The sequence below is a fragment of the Hetaerina americana genome, unplaced genomic scaffold (genome assembly GCF_022747635.1).
Source record: "Hetaerina americana unplaced genomic scaffold, ioHetAmer1.1.p SCAF_3, whole genome shotgun sequence".
Taxonomy (NCBI): Eukaryota; Metazoa; Arthropoda; class Insecta; order Odonata; family Calopterygidae; genus Hetaerina; species Hetaerina americana.
The window spans coordinates 44,908,524-44,934,833 of record NW_027286874.1 but is presented as its reverse complement, the minus strand read 5'-3'; the positions used below and the strand labels follow the sequence as shown (position 1 = coordinate 44,934,833).

Genomic DNA, 26,310 nt, shown 5'->3' with positions numbered 1-26,310 from the left:
TTATGAAAATGAACTTTTGTATGGCATGTGAAGTTTTTACAAAAGCTTTTAGCCTATGTCTTTATATGTATACGATCTTGGACATAATATACACTGGTGCAGAGTATATTACTGATGTTCACCGGAGCTCATAAGACTAATTGAAGCTTCCCGCTGTAATTGCAATCAGCAGGGCCAGAAGGTGGGACTATGTAGATTTTCAGTATTTTTATCATTTTTATATAGTTAATGATTTATTTTTCAACCCAACCTGAGCACTAACATAACCAATATACCGTATTTCCGAAGAAAAAGCACAAATCTGGATTTGAGGGCATAGCAGGAAGGGAAGTTTTGGTTGATAAGTAACTATTGTCTACCCTATGAAACGCCAGATTTCGACCTACCGAGACTTATGCCTGGGGTAAGGGATAATTCAATACATAAAACCATAAAGACAGTAATCAACCCGAAGGTCGGTTTGATAGATGATGGTAGAGTTCACCCGGTACTAAGCGCGACGGCGTGTAAATTCACACTCCAGGGTAGGGGCCAGTTCCTTTCCATGTGCCGTTTATAGTTTCCCTGGAAGACGTGGTACCCGAAAAATCACAGAGCTTGGGTGGAGCTGAAGGTGCCCAGAGAGGCTTACCCGGGCCCTCCGATATGTAGTCCTACCCCTGGACTACCGTGTACCTCATAATTCAATACATATGTATATTAAATGCATTATTTATTTAATAGTGTCAACATGAAACTTCCATATATCATACTTCCATTATATCATTAAAAAAATGGGTAAGATTTTTAGTATCACGCAAAGATATTTTATCGTATGTACTAAGGACATTTTCACTCCGCATAGTGGCTTAAAATTACGCTGACAAATACGGAAAACAATTTACAAATATACCTGTTAATATGAAATGGGTATTGCAGTATATTTTAAGGGAATTTTATGTTTATTTTTAAATTCCAATGAAGAGCAATGATTGAGCATCCGTTGAGTCAAACGGAATCACGCGCCAAACTATATCCCAAAAGGCTATCAAGTAGTATAACCAAGGGATTACAGAGGTCTCTGATGTAGTTGAACTACATCAGAGACCTCTATGCCAAGGTTCCCCACTTACAATGCACACCAGAACGGCACAAAGATCAATCACCCTCAATGTTAAGTTGTGTGCGACTGGATTTTAGCGAAATTCAGTCGGCGATTAGTAATTTATGATTGTTTGAAATAAATAATAGTCCAAAAACAAATTATAACATCAATGCGGCGATTCTGACAGTAAATTGAAACTATCGAGAGGATTATTCGTCCATGATTAAATCGAAAGTAATCGAAAATTTACTTCCGGTCGAACTTGTCACGGTTGCTCTGCCGATGGGGTACTGCTTCCGTCTATGAAATTTCGTGGAATACTTGAGTATTTTTTCGAAAATTGTTTCTTTTTTTGGTGTTTTACTGCCAAGTAGTTGAAAATGACTGAAGATCCTGCCGTTCCAGTTGATGAAATAGCTCATTTTAAGGCACCTGTTATTCAAGATAACGTAAATGGATGGGGTCCCTGTGACGTGCCGGATCAATTTAAGGACATGCCGTATCAGCCTTTCTCGAAAGGAGATCGGCTAGGAAAGGTACTGTGCTATAGAAATTGATAACCGACCATATATTTTGATTTTTATGTTTTCTTACATGATGAAAATTGTTTGTGCGTATTGAACATGGACGAAATAAAATCGGTGATCAAACATATGTTTCTTGAAATTTGCAGATATCCGATTGGACAGGGGCTGCCTTCCAGGATAAAAAATATGCAAGTAAGTTGAGAAAACTGGAATTTCAGATTTTTATGTGAAATGATTGGTTTTTTGATAGTACCTTGAGATAAATTTGATGCTCTCATGACAGGTTGTTGGTGGCTTCTCTTTAACGTAATTATTAAAGATGGATTTTACAATTTCAATCCTGAAGTCATATAATTTTGGGTGATTAATTTTTCCTTGTTGCGGAGTTATTGAAGGAATTTCTAGTTTTCTGTTCTTAGTTGTATGAATTATCTCTTAAAGATACACAATTTTTTCATTAAGAAATATGACCTTATAAGTATATTAATCTCATATCTAACAGAATACTCGAACTACTTCTCTTAATTTGTCAGGTGTCACTTTGTGCTTGTAGAGTATTACTGATTAATTTTTAGTAGGGAAGAATTGGTTGATGATTAATTCAACTGTGGCTATCATAATTTCTTAATTTGAAATTTTGTCAGACAAATATGCATCTCAGTTTGGATCCGGGACTCAGTATGCATACTACCATGATGAAGACGAAAGTACTTTCCACTTGGTTGATACCACGAGAGTACAGAAACCTCCGTACCAGCGTGGTCGTTTCCGTCAGATGCAGCGTGCAATGAGAGGACGTCAATTGCCACGGCATCTTAATTCTCAGCTGCAAGTATTAGCAAGAGGCATGAAGACAAGGGATAAGTGAGGATATACATTTTCATCTATAATAATGGCTATTTATAATGTACAGCAAGTGGTAAGATAGTATATCTTTTCACTTCTGTCCAATTGATAGAACTCATTGACATGGTGTTGGAAAGACTTTTATTTATTCAGTCATTGATTAAATAAATTGATCCCTTGTCTTATTCTGCTGAATGTTTTTCATGTTATTTTAAAGCTGACTTTGGTTTTTATGGAAAATGAATCACCAGAATTTTATCATGGGAATTTTTTATCAAATTGATTCTCCGTTATTTTGATACTCAAAATTAAATTGCGTAAAACATATATTTTCTTTTTTAATTTAAGCTGAAAAGTTTAATAGCAGCAATTCATAGAAACATGTGATTCCTCATTCATTTTTCAAAAGAGCCAGCCTTTAAAATTTCCTGATAACTTGAACTGTCCTGGGTTTGATAGAATGGCTGAATTGTAAGTTACGAAGTTCGAATGATGTTAATTTGTGTTATTATATTTTTTTATGTTTGTTATTTCAAATCTGGTGATTCATTTAGTTCAGTTAATTAATTTTTTGAGAGTCTAATTCATTTCAACTGACATAAAGGGATCGTCTGCGCGGCCAAAGGAAGTGGGTTAGGCATCAAGGAATGAGAAATATGCGAAATCAGCCTCCCATCAAGAACAGAGATGCCTCAGTAACAGTGCGCTCAGATTGGGTCACCATTGAAGAAATGGACTTCCCTCGTTTGGCTAAGCTGTCTTTGCCAAGTGTTAAGGATGCTGTTGATGTGTAAGTTCGACATCTTTTTCTTGAAATTTTGTTGCTAGCAAAACATGGGCTTCTACAAGTGTGAACAGTAAGACAATGTTTAATTATGGGTAACGGTAATTGTTAAACTGTAATGATATTAGATGTGAGCGAATATAGTTCCCCATTCAAGTATAACCCAATATCAAATGGATACACTAGCATGTACATCTGGGTTGCTCTGTAGTTGTTTTTATAATATTATCTTACCAATATTGTTTAACCACCTATTTCTTGATCCTGTATGTGTTTTTGTCTTCAATGCAGTGCATTGTGTGGTTCATTGGAATATTATGACAAAACTTATGATCGAGTCAATGTAAAGAGTGAGAAGCCGCTGCAACGCATTGATCGCATTTTCCACACAGTTACAACCACTGATGACCCTGTCATTCGTAAGGTGAGTACTTCATTAAAAATATGTATACTCAAATTTACAAGGTTTACGTGTTACTAATTCCTGAATTGTCTTTCCAGCTATCAAAAACTGAGGGCAATGTGTATGCAACTGATGCAATATTAGCTACCATCATGTGCTCTACTCGGTCCAACTATTCGTGGGATATTGTGATTGAAAAAATTGGGGATAAGCTGTTTTTTGATAAGAGAGATAACACAGAATTTGGTAAGTGCAATGGAGGTGGTAGAATGTTGGTAATTTTCCAGTTTTTTGTTAAAATTGACATAAGTTAATTTTTTATATTGCCCACAATCTGCAAAAAATTGATCGGTTGAGTATATAGGTGCATGTACAATTGCCTGGTATCCTGATGGATTATTAGATAGCAAAGGCTGGGCATTTCATATAATTTCACTAAATTAATATGTGGCTAGCTGTATGATAACAGCACTCCACTGAAGTAAATCTTTCTAGCGAGTTGCTCTTTTATTCAGATACAGGTTAATAAATGGCCCCCTTCAAAGTATTCTATAATCAGTGATATATTCTTAAACTTAGAGCGCTTAAAGAGTACTAAATGGGCAAATTGACAAATTCAGTGTATTTCTCAAATTTACATTTGTCTGAGGAGTTATGGAAATCGCTAGAGATAATAATTTAATTTTTTTTCAATAGTTGCATTTATATACCTAAGTTTCTATGTGTATGTTATGTACATTACTTATAAAATTAATTTTTAATGATATATTTGGCATTATGATGATAGAAATGGATTATATTCAATGATCCTTGACAATAAATGCTGTCTGTTCATTTGTCTCATTCTTTCTACACCGTTGACTGGGAGGGTTTTTAAGTTTGTTTCATTTATTGAAACTGCACAAAATAATATCCTTTAATTTATGCAGAAGGTGGTCTTCTTTCAAAATCAGTTGATTAGCGGTTGACTGACTTAAGGTTCCGCATGTTATTCCCTCATAATAATGCTTAAAAAGGGTTCAAAAATAATAAAAACAAATTGAAAATTAAGCATGTGCTATCATCTATACCAAGAGCATAGGGAAATGTAGAATACTTTCCTGGAAACTAGAAATTCACATTTTAAATCCAATTGTAATGGAAAGGGATCCAACTAATAACTATGGATACTCTTATACGTCATATTGCCGTTACTCAGACTTTGGGTGTAGTCATTCTGTAAAAAAAACTAGTAGTATTGTAAATTATGACTAGTATGTAACAGTGATGTTATAAATGAAGAAGCATCTTCATCCTTTGCTAGAGACCCTCAGTGCTTTGAAACCTATGAACTGGATATCAGCATTGTCATTCTTAAGGTGATGAAATCATTGTAGTTAATATTTTCTCTAAATTTCAATAATAGATCATTTTCAGGTTTGGCATCATTGGGGGTGAAAACACTTTTATTTACATTTTTTGTATCAGTTTTTATGAGAAAGGTTTTGGTGTTTATATTCATTATTTTATTGTAATCCCATGAAAATATTAATTTTTAAACAATCTGACTCCAGGATACTTTTGTATTCAGAATTTACATATTTCTCTCTGATAAATTCTCATGTAGAAATCTTCTTGCTAAATCAATATCTGGCACGGCTAGTAATTTGCATTATGAGCTAATATATTTTGAGAAAAAGTCACAAATTTTTGCATAATTAGTGACGAAGCTAGGGAGCTTTCTGGAATAATTACATGCCAGCTGCTTCAGTTTGTGTTAAGCACGTGAACTGCTAGTATCTTAGTAGTGATCACTGATTTTTTCAAACTTGTGCTCAGACATATTGTTGGTAATTTTTTTGTACAAGTTTGGTAATATTTTGTGCTTAGTTATAAAATTATCCCTGAAGAAAAAAGCTGCAAGAAGACATCCATTAAGGAATAAAATAACCACTGAAATGAAAAGTAAAATATTTGAAAAGTAAGACTGAAATGTGAGTGTGGCTGACCTAGTACACGCATACAGACACCAACAATTTCCACTATTCACAAGAAGAAGAGCAAAATTAAGGAGATAAAGGGACATAAGTAAGAAGAAAATTAAACTATGAAAACTATACATTTCATATCTTAAATACTTGATGTAGATTCTGTGTCACTTAAAATAAATAAAAGGTAAATACTTACTGAAAATTTAAAAAATATTATATAAAAGCAGCTTCTGATTACAAATCATGGCTGTCAAATGCAATGGTCATCTGAAGAATTGGAGTACATCTGAGTAAACATCAATCCAATTGAAAAAGAGTCAAAGTGAATACGATTATTTTTATCTCACTGTGCACTTCAAATTAATTTTTTTCTATTCAGGAATACACATGTGAAATTGGTTTAATATATATTTTGTTTGTTTCGCTGATAGCTGTGGGTTAATTTATTTATAGCGAGTTTAAAAGCATAAATGCTGGCTCTTTTTGAACAGTGGGGCATGAATTTAAATAAGGCCTAATAGGACTTTCCGATTTACATAATTATATTTGCATAGAGTTGTAAACTTAATCATTGTTCTTATGTTGAGCAGCAATTTTATGTGTAGTTGATTGGCTCAATGCTATCACATCGTTCAAGGTGTAATGAAACACATAATGTGCTTATGCACATGTTTTTGAAATTATTTTTATTATTTGGTGTTTCTTTAGAAATGTGACACTTACATTGATGATCAATACTAAGCAATAGAAAAATTCTCTGGAATATACATGAAGCAGTATCAATGTTTGATAAGTGAATACATTAAATTGGTTATGAATTGAATTATAAGCAAATAGATAATTCTAAGAAATACTGTGAACTAGTTTTTTTTGCTTTTTTCTTTTGAAAATTTTCCTAACACACTACACCAGTAGATATTCATTTCGTGTTAAGAGTTGGTCAAGCACAAAATAATTGTATATCTTCAAAAACGATGCATTAAATATTTGGATGAAACATTAAAGTGTTATTATAGGTTCTTGAAGGAAATTGGCATTTTAAAAAAAGCTGTTTGATTATGCAATATTTATTTCATTTAATGACCATCACAAAAAAATTAATGGAAGTATGAAATCTTGATAAAACTGCAATCGGTGTTTGTTGGCTCGCGAAATGGCTTACTTTAATTTATGAATTATTTTTGTTGCCCATTAAATGAGAACAAACCGGTGTAATGGAAAGTTTCTTTAATGCCAATCTAATTGTTCTCTATATGCATCATTTAATATGTATCCTTGCTTGAATAAGTGTAGCATTTTGTTTTTTATTCCCCCGGGGCAACAGATTTGCTTACCGTGAATGAAACTTCTGTGGAGCCTCCTCAGGATGAAAGCAACAGCCTCAATTCACCCAGGAGTCTTGCTCTGGAAGCCACTTTCATCAATCATAACTTCTCTCAGCAAGTTCTTAAAATGGTAAGTACTGAAAATATATTTTTAAATTGCCTCCCAAAAATAAAACCCAATAGTGTGGTTGTACTTATGTCACTTGTTATTTCCAGGGCCATTATTTGAACACATTTTTCTGAATGAGTTAAAAAATTATTCTATGTAGAAATATATCTCTTGTAAATGCATACAAAGTAAAACTTCTCAAGTGTTATTGAGGTCAATCCATATTGAAATGAAATTATTGACTTTGTAAATCCACACACTTATTTAAAAGCAAGACCCAGATTTTGACGTTGAACGTCATCATCAGGTGGTCCTTATAGAAGCAAACTTGGTATACATTCCTTCTGATTGGGGTGGGGGGTCATTAAAATATGTCATTCCATGTCAACTTAACCAGAAAAGTATGTATTTCAATTTTGTCTTTCTCCAAACTAAGGTTTGGTGTCCATACAAATGTATATTGGTTCAAGTTTTATTCCATTTATTGAACTTAATGACAGCTATTGGGCATTTATTTTGGATGTTGCTAAATTGAAGTGATGTCTTGATACCAGCTGCAAGTATGCAGTTGTTAAGGTTTTTCGTACCAAATACCAATGACCAATGTAAAAATGGCATCAATTCACCAGCTTTTTTTGATTTGGGGCACTTGTTCCAAGGTAAAGTTTTTATCAAAAGTATTAATTTGTGAAATGGAATGTGTTTTGGAATATCAATGCAATTTATGCAGGAAGTGTTGAGTGTTTAGCTACATGGATCCAAATTCATCTACTGAAAAAGGTTTGAGTTTTGATGCTGGTCCCTGAAATATTTTGCCTTTCATTCTGTCTGTAGGGTGAACCAAGATTAAAGATGGATGAGGCAAACCCCTTTATCTCCGAGGATGAAGAAGGGGAGGTAGCTTCAGTCGCCTATAGATACAGGAAGTGGGATTTAGACAATGGAGTGGTTCTCATTGCAAGATGTGAGCATGATGCTGTTCTCCAAAATGTCAATGGAGAACTGCAGTACATAACAATTAAGGCTCTTAATGAATGGGATTCTAAGGTATGTAACTCCATTATTTTTGTCTTTTAATAAACTTCCGTCTCTCTAAAAACTTAAAAAAACCTGGCATATCAAAATTGGGTGGGACAGTAACGATAAATGCAGAAATTGTTCAAATTTGAATTAAATTATCTGAATTTATAATTTTGCTTATTTTTTAAACCATATTACTATGTATTGCTTTGAAATTAACTTTGAAGATTTATTTCCTATGAGGCATGGTTATGCCCCATGCCCTTGTGATATTGTACCGCATTCATTTCAGTGATCCTATCAATTTCATTGAGGCCTCAGCAATCTATGCCATGCCAAGGCTTTGATGTAAAGAAATAGAGTTTCAGCATTGTATAAAAATGTGATGGTTGAGAAAATGGTTTAGTTAAGAGCATTTCATGTCATTCAATGTTATATTAAAGTAATTCCACACCACTAAAACATTCAGGATATAGATGGCATTAATTTGTCTGGGTTGATAAGGTTCAGTTGCATTACAAAGGAAGTACATCTTTGTAAAAAGGAAATGCACCATTAAAAATTAAGGTTAATAGGTTAATTTGAATGTTAAAAGGGTGTCAATTGTATTGGTCCTATCAAAAAAAAAAATTTTGGATGGTAATAGGAAGCCTCAGTAGCTTTACTGGTATCGAGGGATCCGGGTTCGAATCCTGGTCAAGTCAAATGTTTACATTTTGAAAAATCTGCATAATAATGCATATAAGTGGATGATTATTTTAAAAGTTACTGTTGCAGCATCTCCCATAGTTCTTTGAATTTGTCAAAAAAAATTCATTTATAAGTGCTCCTGTTACAAGAGCCTATGGCACAGCCTCTTTTCAACCTTCCCCCCATCCAATGCCACCTCCTCAGGACCCTATTCATGGCAGTCCTTTAGAATTGTAATGATTACCTAATGATGCTGCTAAGTGGCAAAACTGAGGTGTCTCTGCTTTAAGCACAATTTTATTTGGTGTATAATTGAGTTACCTTGGTCAATTAAACATGAAATGTAGTGGTTAAAGTAATAGAATATTCTATTGCATGGGTCAATAATACAGTAATAAACCCGATGGTTGATTGAATGGTTAGGATAGAACTCACCTAATGCTGAGCCCTGTATGGTGTGTGAAACACACATCAGGGTAAGAGGACCTTCTTGTCTTTGGTTTAACTGAAAGATCTGGTTCCTGGAAAATCACACAGATTTGATGAAGTTGAGGGTGCCGAGAGGTGTCACCTGGAATTTATCATGAGCCCACCTGTCTGTTGCCCAGTGCTCTCTCCTCCAGACATCCATTGAAAGCCATTGTGAAAAGCAAAGAATATTCCTTTGATCAACTCTGAAGAGTTTTCCACGTTGTTAGTTTACATTTTTCTAGGAAGCAGGATTCCATTCTATCATGCAGGACTTAAACCATACTACAATAATAGAGCATAGGGCCATTGAAGTATTACCAGTAGTGACTAAAATTTTAAGGGCACACTTCATAGATTCAAAAGTTGGATAATTGCCACTTGCTTAAATTTGTTAAATGAATATTCTTTCGTAACCATTTATTTTGTTTTTAGCTCTCAGGTGGAGTTGAATGGCGGCAGAAGTTAGATACTCAGAGGGGTGCTGTGCTAGCTAATGAGCTCCGTAACAATGCTTGTAAACTTGCCAAATGGACAGTACAAGCCATACTTGCTGGATCGGATCAGATTAAATTTGGGTAAGTGTGGATTTGCTAAGAATTAATCCTTGTTTTGTTGGATGCCATCTTCCTGTAATCCCTCCTCCTTGCTTCCTCTGCCTTTCCCATTTGGAACATTTCAATCAAATCATATAGTTGCACTTTTTACATTGCTTAACTGACAAATTGAAATATCAGGACCTGATGAAAATGAAATAAGGACAATTTGCACTTTTCCATAGTTTATTTAACGTACGACGCGTTTCAACTCACAGAGTCATCATCAGGTACAAGACAAACTAAATAGTAAGGAGACCTTATTTATATGTACAGAAGATGTGGTTGGGGAGGGAGAGTCGTGTAGGGGAGAGGAGGAGGGGGGGGAGGAGAGGCGGAGAGGTTATAAAGAGCGAAAAATGGGGGGTTAATGACAGGAAAAACCGCAAAGTGGGGGACAAGGGGCTGGAGTATCGGGAGCGGGTTGTTGTATAGCAGGGGGTTAAAGGCTTAAGGACATAGGGAAGGAATTATCAGTAGGAGATAGTGGGGGGGGGGAAGATGGGTTGAACAGGTAACTTTCTGGGAAGCAGAGCCCACTGCTGGTTTTAGTGGAAGGAATGAGCCACGTGCTGCGAGGGGGGGGGGGGAAGGGGGGGAAGTGCACTAGTTAATTCTTGGAAAATATGATGACCGGTGGTAGTGGTCAGTGAGAGACCCTGACAGGGGGGGGGGGAGAGGAGAAGGTAGGAGGGTGAAGTCATGAAAGAGGAGGGGCAGTAGGATTTTGATTCTTGAGTTTATTAATCGTGAAAGGGATCTTGAGGAGGGGTGAATGGTTCACAAAAATTTGTTCATTTAGGAGAACATTGTGGTCCTCCTGCAGTATTTCCAATTGTTCCAATGTGTCCAGTTTCATCCCCTTATTCTCCAGGTGGAGGATTTCCGGAACAAACTTGCACTCATGTGATGTCCTTATTAGATGTTTGGCTAGGAGAGACGTTTCATCCCCTGATGTCCAGCATCTCTTATGTTCTTTCACTCTCGTGATGAAACCTCTCCCAGTCTGGCCTATGTAGCACTTTTCACAGGAATCACATTTCACTTTGTACACACCGGATTGAAGGAGGGGGTCCAACTTGTCTTTATTTCTGCATAATATCCTCCCTAGTGTGGAGGGGTTGTAAAGGGAAATGTTATATGTATCTTTGGGGAAACGTCTGGCTAATTTGTCCGTGAGGGGACCAACAAATAATAATTTACACCACTTTTTTGTATTGTCTTTAGTGGGCCTAAGAGGGCAAATTTTGGAAATGGCAATTCTCTGGAGTTTTTTCTTTAGCATTTTCAATATTAAATTTGGATCATAGCCATTAGATGATGCTATGGATTTTATAATGTTGAGTTCCTTATTGAAGTTGGTTTTTGTGAGGGGTAAATTTACTAGTCTATGTAACATCGCATGGAATGCGGATAGTTTATGAGCATTAGGGTGACAAGAATCAGATGGAATGATAATGTTGCTATAGCATGGTTTCCTGAATACTGAAAAGTTGTGTTTGTTATTTTTAATGGTTATCGTGAGATCCAGAAAGTTTAGACCTATTTCGGACTCTATTTCCATGGTGAAAGAAATTTTGGGATGTTGATGGTTAAGTATGTTTAGGAATAAATCTAGTTGTCTCTCACTCCCTGTCCAACAGCAGATGATGTCATCAACATAGCGATACCAATAGAAGATATTTTTTAAAAGGGGATGGTTGGAATTAAATAGGTTTCTTTCGAAGTCGTCCATAAATATTTCAGCTAATAATGGTGAGAGAGGGGATCCCATAGCGAGACCATCTGTTTGGTGATAAAAATTTTTGTTGAATAGAAAATAACTCTGATTAGCACATAGTTCCATGAGCAAATGAATTTCTTTAGACATTATCGGGTCCACCTTTGATTGTTGGAGTATTTTTTGAACGAGGGACAAGGTCTTTTGGACGGGTACAGAGGTGAATAGATTTTTTATATCAAAAGATACGAGTTTAGAGTTGGTAGGTAGTAAGAGATGCTGGAGGTTCTGCGCTAAACTTATGGAATTTTTAACACCATGCTTTGTTGAGAAACTGGAAACCTGTCTAAATACGGTATTCATTTTTGTGGCCAATTTATAAGAGGGTGATCCTATGCAAGAAACTACAGGTCGTATGGGTGTTCCATCCTTATGGACTTTAGGTAGTCCGTAAAACCTAGGGGGTTGGGGGTTCATCTGGAGTAAGTACCTAATCTCACTATCTTTGAACAGTGTTTTGCAGGCGGAGAGGGCTGACTTCACACTATTATGAAATCTGGCTGTAGGGTCTCGAGGAATTAATACAAAAGGATTATTAGTTAACACATCAATACATTTATCAACGTATAAGGATTTGTTTAGGATCACAACACTGTTCCCTTTATCGGCTTTTGAAATAATAAGGTCTTCATCTTCGATCTTGGATTGGATGGATCTTAAAACTTTCTTCTGTAAGGTTACTTTTTTGGGTTGTACGGTGTCCAGGTCGGTAATTCGCGAGGTAATTATATCGGCACAGATTTGTTTTAGGCCCACTTTCTCTTTACGGAGGGAAACTTCACAGTCCACAATCAGAGATTTTAAGGTTCTCTGAGTTAGTGGATGGTTTAGAGCAAATTTTAATCCTTTTTGTAGAAGATCCATTTCAGAATTATCAAAGTTAGAATTGGACAGATTGAGCACTTTTGGATGGAACTTAGGATCACAGTTGTATTCAGGTGGTGGAGCACTTTTGGTTGTATCTCGTTCACGCGTTAAGGCATGTAGTTTTCTGTTAATGATGGAGCACTTCATTGATGAGACTTCACTTACCAGCGTTTTAACACGTTCATGAAGACTGTTCCACTCAGCAGGGTGTAGGTTGAATGATAGCTCGGAATGGAGTTGATAGAGGTAGACGGAATAGGCATCCCTTTTACTATACCAGTTTTTCAGCTCACGGCGAATCCAGATTTTCTGGGCAGACTCCACTGCATGCTGCGCCGATCTAGTAGACGAGGTGGTTCTTAGGTTCACGTATTTAGGTATCACATCCAGAGCGAGGCACTTCCGGTTGAATAAAATGTTTAGTTCCGCTTTACGGAATTTAACTGAAAGATCAAGGTAGAATTTGGCCTGGTATGCTATGCTTGCATTACGAATAAATACGCATAATACGCATAATAAATAAATAATACGCATTATGAATCTGTTGAACTTATCAGGACCTGAGTTACATATTGATACAAATATGTGATATTGCAATCGTGAAGATATTGCATAGTTTCTGGCTTGATATGATGAAATTGTGGCATATTAATGACCAAAGAGTAGCATTTTTCTACTAGTTAAAATTTCTTTAATTACTGAAATGATGTGCTACATCATCTTCTGATTGAAGAGGTTTAGTACGGAGAGACCTGATTAGCAGATTAGAGACATGTCTGTGGCAAAAATATTTAACTGAAGGAAAAGTGTTACTATTCAGTTGTTGCAATGTAATCACTAGTCTTATTTCTTGCTTTACTTAGAATACTATATGGTAAATACTGAATTCAATCTCCATAAGCTCACTTACCCAGTTACACTTGGTACATCATATCAGTTATTCTCAAATAAATATTTATTTTTGTTTAAATTAGTAGTTTTGAAAGTGAGAGTGCCTCAATTTCAAATTTTTCTTGACTTTAACTAGGAAATACATATTTGTGAAAGGTTTAAAATTCATATTCACTATAATTAATGCTGTTCAATTATAATGAATGTGGCATAATGAGAATCTTAAAGTATTGTCCCTTTACATGCTGTACTTATACGAGGGTCATCCGGAAAGTAGTACCCGTTCGTGAAATAAAGACACAAAAGTAAATATTAACAAACATAAAAAATTTTATTTGAAAGAGGATACTTTAAACTACTTCTCAACATAATCTCCAAGCAAATTAAGGCATTTGTCATAACGTGTGACAAGTTTCTGTATTCCTGCTGCATAGTCCTTCGCCGCCAGCTCATTGAGATACGCGAGGGACCCATCTTGCACAAATTTTTGCATAATGCAGATGGTGTTTAACAATTTCATGAACAATTGTTCGAGAAACATTGGGAAAATGCTCACAGATGTCATCAATTGTGACGCGCCGATCGTTCCTCACGAATTCGTCAACTGAGCTCACCAGTTGGTCTGTAATGACAGACGGTCTCTCCGAACGCTCATCGTCGTGTGTGTTCCCCCTCCCCATGTTGAAGTTGCGACACCACCGCCGAACAGACGACTCGTCCATTACATTGTCTCCATACACCTCCTTTAATTGGCGATGAATATCTTATGGGCGAACGTTTCTTGCATTGAGGAATTTAATCACTGCCCTCACTTCACAACTGGCGGCGTTCTCAATTTTTTTAAACATTGTAAACAATCACAGAAACAACACAGGCAATGCTAGCGTCACGCAACTTGGCTCAGAGAAGGCAGACAAGCCACTGAAGCTATCTGACCTCGTCCAGCGGCTACTCGCGTCGTCAGCACTTCATGCGGCACGAACGGGTACTACTTTCCGGATGACCCTCGTATTTAAATTTGAAGTAAATTTGTCGTGGCAAGGACTACATACCACCAAGAGGGGTCATTCAGTATAATTAGTGATGTAGCATGTTTTATAAATGGGAATCATGCAATTATGTCCATATATAATGGCGTTGTGTACACTAACTCCTCTATCTTAGCCTGACAATTTGTACTTCTAGTATATAAGTTCTTTGTTTTCAAGGTGTATAATCATTTCAATCAGGCTGTGACACTGTCATGGCTGGTAAATGCATTCAGTTTGTAATTGTGGATGCTACAGAATCTTATTTTTTCGATTACTTGTGTCATTGAAAATGAGCATGTGAATTTGGTGCTTAAAACCAGCTAGCTCAGCAGCATTGGTGGATCTGTTCTTCAGGTTAAGTAAATTGGCGAGAGAAAAAAATTAAGATTTAAAATGTTTTGGTTACTGTCTAACTTGGATAAAAGGGAAAGCTCCGTTGAAAATGATCAATAGGCTGCTAAAGTCAGGATGTTGTCCCCAAAAGGGTATTCATAGAAATATCTATAATATATATGTACGAAATATAACGGGACTGGTCTCTCTCTTAACAAAACACATGCTGTATACAAATCCTGTCCAGAAAGGATCGAGTCATGCAATATTTTGAGAAAAATAGTCTACCTAGAGCAATGAGACCTTAGTCCCCTTCAAAGTACTCCCGAGGGGAGTAGTTTGATATTCAGTGATTGTGAACACTCAGTATAATACATATTATTTTGAATTTATGCAGTTATCTTTCAATTTGATTATTTTTTTGATAAATCTAGATATGTTTCACGAGCTCATGTACGTGATTCCTCAAAGCATGTTATTCTTGGGACTCAGCAATACAAGCCTCATGAATTTGCTACCCAAATAAATCTTAATATGGATAATGCTTGGGGAATTCTACGGTGTATTGTTGACATCTGTATGAAGCAGAAGGATGGAAAATACCTCATCATGAAAGATCCTAACAAGGTATGTCAAAAAAAGTGGGATGAATGATAAATGTAAGTTTTGCATTCTTATATTATGCAATAATTGTTAATATTTTGTTTTAATATCATAATGGTGAAATATGATGCAAAGTTATATTGATGCTTATTGAGAAGATGATTATACATTACAGTCTTCATTTTAATAAGATGTGAAACAATGGAAAGTCAATTACATTTGTGAACATTTTGAATAAATAAATTTATCATGTGGTGCACTAGTAAGTAAGTGTTAATAAATAATTCAGTAAAACTAATTGATATGAAGCTGACTGGGCCAAAGAAAAATGATTTTATAAAGCTTACGAGTATAAAATCACAGGATACCACTTTCATCTGGGCTTTAATCGCATTTTATATGGTGACTTTTGCTTGCCTTACATGGTCATAAAGTATTTGATTGCTGTAAAATTTAGATGTACATGTTTGTTTGTATGTATCTCACATGAATTTCTGCTCTAAAACTATACTTGATTGAATCAAAGCTGATGATAAACTTTAGGATTAGGAAACTGATAAAATAGGCTAGGATTGCAATATGCTCTCATTGGTTTCCTACAGACATCATTGTTAATCTTTCCCATGGAATTGACCAATGCAGTCATCCGGAATTCAAATGTTTTTTTGTAGCAATAGGCAGCATGTTCTAGCACAACTACTCAATCTTACTATGCACAGTTCTTTTTGGTATGGTATGGTTTTATGTTTCTTTGCTGAACTTACAAATTTCATTATGCCATATTTAATGCATTTTAAAGAATATAAGAATGAAGATTGTAATGATAAAACCTAGAATAAAAATTTTAAATATGTGCAATGGGCATTTTATGTTGCAGCAGTTTTACCTGGTGTACAAGTATGAAATGCAGATTTTAAAAAAATCGGAAGAATGATAAAAAGAGCTTTATTTAAAGTATGTGCCATTTCTAGTTAGACATTTTCCCCATCTTTCGGGCAATTTGTGGATACCCAGCCATAAAAAAATCTCTTTTGCCGGGAACCATTCATCAAGCCATTTTTTCACATCCTCATATAAACCAAAGCACTGCTCAGCATGTGCGTGACCCATTGTTGCAAACAAGTGGTAATTGGAAGGAGCCAAGTCTGATGAGTAAGCCACATGGGGAAGAACTTCCCAGCTGAGTGCTTCCAATGTGTTGCAGACCGGTTTTACCATATGTGTTGGAGATTTGCCATGAAGAAAAATGACATCTTGTTGCCTCTCATGGTATTCTAGCTGTTTTTCAAGCAGCAAACAACTCAAATCAAACAATTGTTGTTGGTGGTGTACAATATTAACCATTTCACAAGGTTTGAACAGCTCATAATGGACCACACCCTTCTGGTCCCATCCAAACACAAGTCTTTCTGCCAAAGCGATTCAGTCTTGAAGTCAATGTAAATGGTGTGCCTGAGCCTACCCATAATTTTTTGCACTTGGGATTCTCAAAATAAATCCACTTTTCATCCCTAATAACAATATGATGGAAAAAACGACTTCCTGTTGTATTTTGTGAGCAAAAATTCACGTGTTTTTGTGCCTCTCCTGTCATTCAACTCATGGGGTACCCATCTGCCATCTGTCTTCTAAATCTTTCCCATCTCTCGTAGTTGATTGGAAACAACTTGTTGACTATCGCTTGGTTGCTCTGCGAGTTGTTTTTGTGTTTGTGAATCATCTTCATCCAACAATGCTTGCAATTCCACATCCTTGTACCTTTTTGGTAGTTTTCCACGTTCCTTGTCTGCAATATCGTAGTTGCCACTTTAGAAACGCCAAAACCATCATTCACACATATTTTGTAATGGAGAATGTTCACATAGATATGCATTTGTATATATATTTATATTTTTATTTATAAAATCATTTGGTTGCATTAATAAATTAATGTAATTGTTCATCATCATTACTTAGCGGTATTCGGCGAAATATGTTACCAGGTGTGCAGTCTGACTCTTTGAGTCTAGTACAGTGGAGCCTCTTAATAGGAGCATGATCCGTTTTGAAACGTTTCTTGTTAAACAAATCACCTGTTTACTGGATCATTTTTTCCTTGTAAAATATGATAGAGCTATGTGCTTTTTCGGGCAGCAGATCTTCCTGGGAAATCGTAACTGGCGCAGGGAAAGGAACTGGCCCCCCTACCCTGATGTGTGAATAACATACGCCGTCAGGCTTAGTACTGGGTGAACTCTACCATCCCCTACCCAACTGACCTTTGGGTTGATTACTGTGTTTATGGTTTTTTTAAAACAAGATAATGCATTCCATAACAAAAAAATTAATGTTTTGATAAGTTTATTCTAAGAAAATTATTGAGACATTATTTAGGATCGTGTTTAATGTTCACCTTTTCTTCTATCGTGGAATGAAACCACCAGGAATGCAAATTCGATTCGTGGAAACAAAAAAGAATTTAAATAATTAGTTTATAATTTATAATACATTCATAATTCATTTTTACAGCAAATCTGTCGAGAGACATTTTTTTTTTGCCAACTCTTCAAAATGTTGCAAAAATGTAACAACATTATCATCTTTTAATGTCATGGCATGCAGAACGGCTGCTGTATACAGGTGATGCTGCTCAATGTATAATGCAACAGTTTCTTATACTTTCAGCATTTCTCTTTTTGCACTAGATGATTGTTGCTTTGCTGTTACCTCCTCCTCCTCAGACAAACTCTCCTCCACAACTTACTGTGAAACACAATGCAACTCCATACGCTCTTCAAAAGTCAGCTTTTTTTTTGTTCTCCAGGATAGTACAAATTGATGATTTTCACTGATTTTGTGTACATGATACGAGGGTAATCCCAGAAGTACCCGACCCAACAAAGAAAACGCACAAATTTTGGAAAAAAATTTATTTATTTTTTCAATGTAATCTTCTTTCAGCTCTATTCACTTTTCCCAGCAATGTTCAATTAGTGCGATACCCTTTTTTTAAAAGAACTGTCTTGCTCCTCAAAATAGCCATTAACTGGCGACATCACTTCTTCATGGTTGGAAAATCTTTGGCCACCATGCCATATTTTCAAGTTTGCAAACAGAAAATAATCTGAGGGGGCTAAATCTGACAAATAGGGTGCATGAAGTAGCAATTCAAACTTTAATTCATGAATTTTGGCCACTGCAATAATAGATTTGTGAGCTGGTGCACTGCCTTGATGAAACAACACTTTCCTCCTAGCCAAACGTGGTTGCTTTTGCTTGATTTCTTTGCTCAAATGTTGCAATAAGTTCGCATAACACTCGCTGTTGATAGTTTTTCTTTTTTGAGATAGCCAATGAAAATTATCCCACATGCATCCCAAAAATCCATTGCCATGACCTTGCTTCCTGATGAAATGGTCTTCGCTTTCTGGAGGAGCCAGTTCTCCCTTTTGAATCCATTGTTTTGATTGTTCTTTTGTCTCGGATGTGAATTAATGGACCCATGTTTAATCCATGGCTATGAAACTGCGCAAAAATTCTGCTTTGTTGCGGTGAAACTTTGCAAAACTCTTAATTGAAACAACTTCACAACACTGGTTCTGCTTGAGTGTGAGCAAACGCATCATCCATTTTGCACACAGCTTTCTCATGCCCAAATTTTCGGTTAATATGTGATGTATTGCACTTTTTGAAATGCCTACAATGTCTGATAGCTCGCAAACTTTCCGTAGATGATCATCCAGTATCACTTAGTGGATTTTTCTATACCATTTCTGGAGTCGTCACCTCATTTGGTGGACCAATGCAATGCTAGTCCTGACAGCTCGTACGGCCTCATTTAAACTCTGCTACCCAATATTTTACTGTATTAAACAAAGGAGCAGACTCACCTAGAGTAGAATCCAGTTTTTATTAGCATTTATATTGGTTGGGCTGAGGCCTTTCAAATCAAAGTATTGTATCACATAACGATGATCAGTTTTCTCCATTTTTACAAATTCACTGAATATGTTAACTATTAATGGCTGCCAAACAAATACTAAACAATGTGGCGTCTTCAAACTTGAAACAAATGTTTTATAGATTTCATACTTTCTAATACGGTGATATTTTTCAAACAATTACTGCCATCTCTTGGCCAGGCCGGGTACTTCTGGGCCTTGTAATTCAGTGACGTTGGCACTTAGTTCTCACTTTTAAATGATTTCGCTTTTGTTTTATATGGTTATTATAAATCTCTTTTGACCGTATTTATGTGGCTTTTTCTATGGGTACCTTTTTAAGACTATCAATAAAATATTATTAAACTGTCCCCAAAAAGTTTCAAATATCATGCCTGAACATAAGTTTGGACAAATGTGTGATCACTAGTGATGCTACAATGCTGGTAGAACTTAGGCTAAATGCAAACGTAAACAGCAGGTGCAATTACTCTGGGCATCCCACTTTCCTCACCCATTATGCAAAATGTTGCTCGTTAGGCAAGAGATTCTTAGGCACAATATTTTTGCTCATTATGCAAATTACTCGCTCTCCGTGGTGCTCGTTAAGCAAGGTTCTACTGTGCTTTCTTGCTACTGATATACCCTTTCCCTAATGCACTTCACAGAACGTGTATCTCACTCATTCTCCAGCTCTTGGTTATCCCCCTTCCCTCGTCATTATATCCTTTACTGTTTTAAAATCCCCATTTGTTGTATGTTGGAACTTCGCCCTTGTCATGTATAATGTGTGCTGTAATGAATGTTTCTGATTTGCTAGGGTATCTATTGAATGCTAAAGCTGTGAGCCATTTGCAGTTTAATCATTTGTTTTCAACAGCTAAGTCAAACCTAAATGCTAACATTTCATGGTGTAGTCAGTTTTCAGTAATAAATGATTGTACTCTAGGATTAATGAACTTGCCGGAATTATTTTTTGCATGCTGTTTTATACATTAATCACAAATAAGTTAGGTAAGTAATGAATGTCTGATGCTTACCTCAGTATTCAGAGAGCCTTATGATAAGTTTGAAAACTGGAGCCATTCTCATTCTTTCATGGCAAAGGTGACATATTGTATGGACAGGAAAGTGACAACTCCCGTGACTCCCGAAATAAGAGGGTCATCCGGAAAGTAGTACCCGTTCGTGAAATAAAGAGACAAAAGTAAATATTAACAAACATAAAAAATTTTATTTGAAAGAGGATACTTTAAACTACTTCTCAACATAATCTCCAAGCAAATTAAGGCATTTGTCATAACGTGTGACAAGTTTCTGTATTCCTGCTGCATAGTCCTTCGCCGCCAGCTCATTGAGATACGCGAGGGACCCATCTTGCACAAATTTTTGCATAATGCAGATGGTGTTTAACAATTTCATGAACAATTGTTCGAGAAACAGTGGGAAAATGCTCACAGATGTCATCAATTGTGACGCGCCGATCGTTCCTCACGAATTCGTCAACTGAGCTCACCAGTTGGTCTGTAATGACAGACGGTCTCTCCGAACGCTCATCGTCGTGTGTGTTCCCCCTCCCCATGTTGAAGTTGCGACACCACCGCCGAACAGACGACTCGTCCATTACATTGTCTCCATACACCTCCTTTAATTGGCGATGAATATCATATGGGCGAACGTTTCTTGCATTGAGGAATTTAATCACTGCCCTCACTTCACAACTGGCGGCGTTCTCAATTTTTTTAAACATTGTAAACAATCACAGAAACAACACAGGCAATGCTAGCGTCACGCAACTTGGCTCAGAGAAGGCAGACAAGCCACTGAAGCTATCTGACCTCGTCCAGCGGCTACTCGCGTCGTCAGCACTTCATGCGGCACGAACGGGTACTACTTTCCGGATGACCCTCGTAGCTGCGGCAATGATTTTATTAACAGTGATTAACAGATTAACAGTTGTTCATTTTTTTAGTGTAGCAATTCCATTTTCTTTCTATTAAGTGTTAAAATTAAAATACTTTTTGGTCTGATCTAAGAATATTATGTGAACAATAAATATCACATTGTTTCTAAAGCAGTGGTGCAAATGAGATGGGAAATATTTATTTAACGGCTTTATTGGAGTGGGATTGAGACTTCTTTTGGTCCCTTCTTCTACCTAATCCGTAAACATTATATCAAAGACAATTACCAACATCCAAGTCCTAGGTGAAGGAAAACCCCCCTAGTCTGGAATTCAAACCAAAACTATGGGATGGCAGGCAAGGACATCATCTCACTGTCACCAGAGCTGACGAAAGTTTTGCAATCTGTTATTGCTGGCCATCCTGATCTGGATGACTTGATCTAAAAGATCAATATCTCCAGTCACAAGTTATTTTAATTATCATATATATATTTAATGTCATGGTTTTGCTGTATTTAACGTAAGCAGAATAGTCTTGTTATAAATAAAAGCCGATTCTAAGTACCCAGTGTTAATGACTTCTTTTAGAGACTTCAAGGAAGGTGCTTTTTCAATTTTCATGTTTTTGGGAATCAAGTTATAAATTTTGCGAGAAAGGAATAAGTAAATATGTCAATCAAATATTTTAATTATGTGATCATTCCGAGAAACTTTTTAAAAGTAACCATATGTCATTCTGATGGAATATTAAGGTAATTAGATATTCTTGAAGTGGAGATTCATCATTGGACCTTCATCATCAAATGAGGGTATATATAAAATAGTAAAATAAACCAAAAAATATTCGGCAAGGTAATTCCTATGCCCACCATATCCATCCATCCTCACACTGATATCTTATTAATGCCATTGCTAACATATAATATGCAAATGTTTTTAATAGTCTTCCTGATGGTTTTTTGATATGAAGTTGTTTGCTTGTATTATTTCAGCCCATGATTCGTTTGTATGACATCCCTGATAACACCTTTGATTCAGAAAATGAAGATGGTGATGAAGATGACAGTGGTGAGTATAAAATTCAAGTATTTTTATAAATTTTTTAATTCTTTGACATAATTCATTACATGTCCAATTTGTTAACCTATCAATGCTTAAAGACGCTAGTCCACCACAATGGCTTGAGTAGTAACCTGCTGGTGTTCACTCTAATATAAGAATTTTGCAATGCTAAAAAACATTTGCTTGGACCAGAATTTGTGCTTCAGTGTACAAATATAAATTTGTAGTGTAAGGGTATACCTAGGTGGCAACTAAAAGCCCTTGACTGGAAATCTAGGGATATTGATTTGATTCTTATTCTTAGTAAATGATTTTTTTTCTGTTAATTTCTCAATTTTGTGTCATATGGACCAACCAAGGCCACATTAATTACTTTAAGTTGCAATTACTTTGTCAATGTAGAATTCCTGCTATATTAGTATTTAAACAGAATATAGTAAATCAAAATGGCCAGTGACAAGAAAATGGGGAAGGTCTGTATTTTTTCTTCATGAGTACTTAAAAATTTTAAATAAATTTAAAATAATTTTTATTCTATTTTCATGCAATAAAAATTTTAAGTGATTTTTAAACCAAACATTGACTTGTGCAGCCTTGAACCATTAATATATGGCATAGAACCTTGAGGAGATTGTGACTTGAAATGTTGTTCCTGAGAACATGATAGAAAATCAGTGGTGATGTCTTTTTGTACCACACTATAATTAAAGTTGGTTTTTGCGACTCTAAATCATGATTCATTAAATTAAAGCTGCTTTAATATGTGTGAATTTACCTAGAAATTTAGGCCACTTTGATAACTGTGCAAAATTCTATTGAATGCAATTGTTTTGAGATAAATGGCTATGCATGTAATCAATTTATGTACCTGATTTCCACATTTTTCGGGCTGCGTCCGCGTATGTCGTTTAAATGCACAACAGTTTCGCCAGCTATCCTGCTGGTGTCCTCAGGTCAAGGGTCATTCGAACGTTGACATTCACAGTCAGAACGAACATTATATACCTGATAATTAATTTTTTTCAAGCTTTAAATTTGAATTGTTTTCTTTTCCAGGTGATAAAGCTACAGAAGCTTTCCAGCCCCTATATCCATACTCCAGTGTAAAAAGGATCTAAAGGAGCATAAGTTTCATTGAATTCAGAGAAGCTTTTGAATCATAATAACAGACTCAATGTATGTCTACTGTCGAGGCAACTCAAAATCTATGCATTATCATCATTTTATATCTAATTCTCTTCAATTCCACTGTTGAGTGAACTGAAGATTGGTGTAGGACTGGAAAAGTGATTATGAAAATAATCTCTTCCATGTTGCATTCAACTACGAGGAATATTAAATTTATCTATGGAGAATGTTTTTTTTATTTCAATATTTTTTATGGTATTGTTATTCAATTTTTGTGATTGGAACCATGGTGAAACTGATATATCTCTCTCCAATGGTTTCCTGAATATAACAACATTTTTCTATTCAGATTTGAGTAAAAATGGTAGCAATTTAAATAGATGCAAAGAAACTAATTTAGGGTTTTATCATTCCTTAGTGTACCCATATGTTATGTTTACATAGCTAGGTATGAGATTAGTTGCTATGGAATACAATTCATTCACATAAGTCACATCATCCCATAATGAGCAGAAATGTATCTTGTGTGATATGTATAAATGATGCAGTCTATTACATTTGTTACTTGTGGAAGCATTATGAAAATAAGATTATCATTTCATGAGCTGTGGGAGATTAGTGATGTTCCTTGAGTATGTGTTATTCCAAAAAAATTTAGTTGTGACCAAGCAGTTAAAGATCTGACCCTGTCGAAGTTTCCAATATCCATTGAAATATAATGCATTATATTCTGTTAGCCATTGTTATATTTAAGGAAAACGTGACTATTTTCAGCTACTGAGATATGACAGTTTTGTTGCTTACATTCTAGTTAATGGAAGTTGAGGCAGTGTAGAAGAAAAAACAAAGGATCTAGGGGTAATAGAATGGGAATGTTATTTATTATAGTTAGTTATTTACTATCGGTTTCTTTGGGGTAGGGAGTGGGCAGAGGGAGGCATGGGACCCAAAGAAAGGAATGAACAGGGCAGTGGAGGAATTTTAGGAATGCTGTTTTAGGTGTGGCTGGCAGTGTTGAAGAAAGACTGAACTAGATTAAGCGTCATCAGGAAAAGATAGGGTTGTAAGGAAGAAAATAGATATCGAGAGTCACCTTGCATTCTGTATCACTTAAGAAGCCTGAAACCCTCGGGGTATATGTGGGAGGTCCAAGTTGTGACCATTTACAAAATGAGGTAGTGAGGAGACTTCCTCTGAGAGCAATAGAAACCCAGCCGAAGGACACGGCCCTGTCCTTAGTTTCAATCTCACCTGCCATTGGAGGGTGGAGATGGCAAAAAATTCCTAAAAGATTTCCAATGGAGAAGATCTTGTGTTCTTTAAGATGAGAAATAATTGGAATCTTAGAAATTTTGAAGTTACTGACTTGTTCTGAATGTATCTATTTTTAAAACTTAGGATTCAGATCTTAAGAAAACCATTTCAGATTTGCTATTATGGGCAATGACATACTGCACCAGTATGTGGGGACTGTGTTCTTGTTTGAGATATGGCTGGAAGAGTTGCAGGGGACAGGGTGCTCTGTCGTGGAAGGTTTTGTTTAGATAGAGAATCACATACTTCACTTTGATTGGTTAAGATCCAGGGTTTTGATGGTATGGTCTGGGAAGTTAATACCTAATTTCATGGGCATCTTTTTCTGTCATGAATGATCTTTTTACTTAGTGAATTGAAACTTAGTTGACTCTTCCTGACTAAGGACAGGTTACATCCATGTGAAGGTTAAGGACAGGTTACATCCATGTGAAGGTTAAGGACAGGTTACATCCATAAGGGCTATTCAGTAAAGTCGTACAATTTTATTAAATTAAAGTGAAAAGATTAAATTATTACACAAAAATTTAATTTAATGATATATTATTATCCTTGGGTTGCAGTAGTCCAGGGGGTCGAGTGTTGGACTACTGACCAGAGGATCTTTTGAGGCAAGACAAGAATTTTTTTGTTGCCTGGTAACAATTGATGAATCTTGGATCTATTGATAACGTCCAGAGATCAAAGAGATAAGCTAGGAGTGGAATAACAGCAACTCACTCCCTTGAGGGATAAGGTGATGAAGTCTACAGGGAAGGTCATTATTATTATAGATTATCTTCTGCTTAAGGGAAGTTTAGGGTGGAAACAACTTCCAAATATCTTCTCTCTCCAAACAAAATGCAACCCAACATCTTACTGTAAAACAAGCCCCTCATCTCTGTTTACTTCCTTCCACCCTTCATCCCATCCAACATCCCAATCCTATTTTTGCCCCTTCTTTGTTTTACTTACATTGCCCCTTCCGTCTTAGTCTTCAACATCCCATTGCCAATCAATATGCTTTGTATCTATCCTTTCTGTCTCCTTATGATTTCCCCCTGTATTCCTGTCTCCTCCCCTACCATACCTAGCACCACCTTATTTGTTTTCCTTTCTGTCTACCTCTCATTTTCCATCCTTCTCCACATCCCCATTTCAAAAGCCTTCAATTAACGCCTACCATCCTGCTTCAATCACCATATTTCCGTACTGTACATGACCATGCTCCAAATAAAAGTTTTAATGACTTTTACTTTGAGTGAGTATGCCGTCCGTCGGATGGGACATTAAGCTGTGGACCCCCTGGCACCTTTAGAGTAGGCTAATTCCGACGGTGGGTTTCTGTCCACCCTTCATTCTTTCCTGTCCATCCCTAATGGTGCAAATGACCTGAGCTGTTGGTCATCTCCCGTAACTACCACTACTACGACTTTTCTTAAGATCCCTACTCAACATCCCTGTCAGCAAATCTCTTCTCCTTCTGAAATCTTCTTTGCCTTGCACAATTCTTCTCTTGTTGCCATACTACTTTGACCGTTTGGCCTAAAAGACTTCTGAGCTAAGTAAAATGTTTCACCTGATTTTATGGATTCCTCACCAACTTTCATTCCTATCTTCATGTCCAATACCTCATTAATGGTTTGCATAAGAAGTATTTGAAATAGTTTTGGA

General features: G+C 36.1%; 1 protein-coding gene across 2 annotated transcripts; it reads left to right on the top strand.

Moving 5' to 3' along the window:
• Positions 1-1,204: 1,204 nt before the first annotated feature.
• Positions 1,205-23,570, top strand: eIF3d1 (eukaryotic translation initiation factor 3 subunit d1). Of its 2 annotated transcripts, none has more exons than XM_071588233.1 (12): positions 1,205-1,620; positions 1,758-1,803; positions 2,256-2,439; positions 3,062-3,247; positions 3,533-3,665; positions 3,743-3,890; positions 6,939-7,069; positions 7,883-8,095; positions 9,662-9,804; positions 15,159-15,351; positions 22,146-22,221; positions 23,272-23,570. In XM_071588233.1, the coding sequence occupies exons 1-12, from the start codon at positions 1,465-1,467 to the stop codon at positions 23,331-23,333; spliced, it is 1,671 nt and encodes a 556-aa protein (XP_071444334.1). In that variant the 5' UTR covers positions 1,205-1,464; the 3' UTR covers positions 23,334-23,570. The 2 variants fall into 2 exon arrangements, with proteins under 2 accessions (XP_071444334.1, XP_071444333.1); XM_071588232.1 differs by having other exon boundaries at positions 1,207-1,620; positions 2,256-2,475.
• Positions 23,571-26,310: the final 2,740 nt, after the last annotated feature.

Coding starts and splice junctions, on each gene's coding strand:
- eIF3d1 (XM_071588232.1), top strand. CDS start 1,465: ATGACTGAAGATCCTGCCGTTCCAGTTGATGAAATAGCTCATTTTAAG. Junction 1,621..1,757: donor AAGGAGATCGGCTAGGAAAG/GTACTGTGCTAT, acceptor TGAAATTTGCAG/ATATCCGATTGGACAGGGGC. Junction 8,096..9,661: donor TTAATGAATGGGATTCTAAG/GTATGTAACTCC, acceptor TTTTGTTTTTAG/CTCTCAGGTGGAGTTGAATG.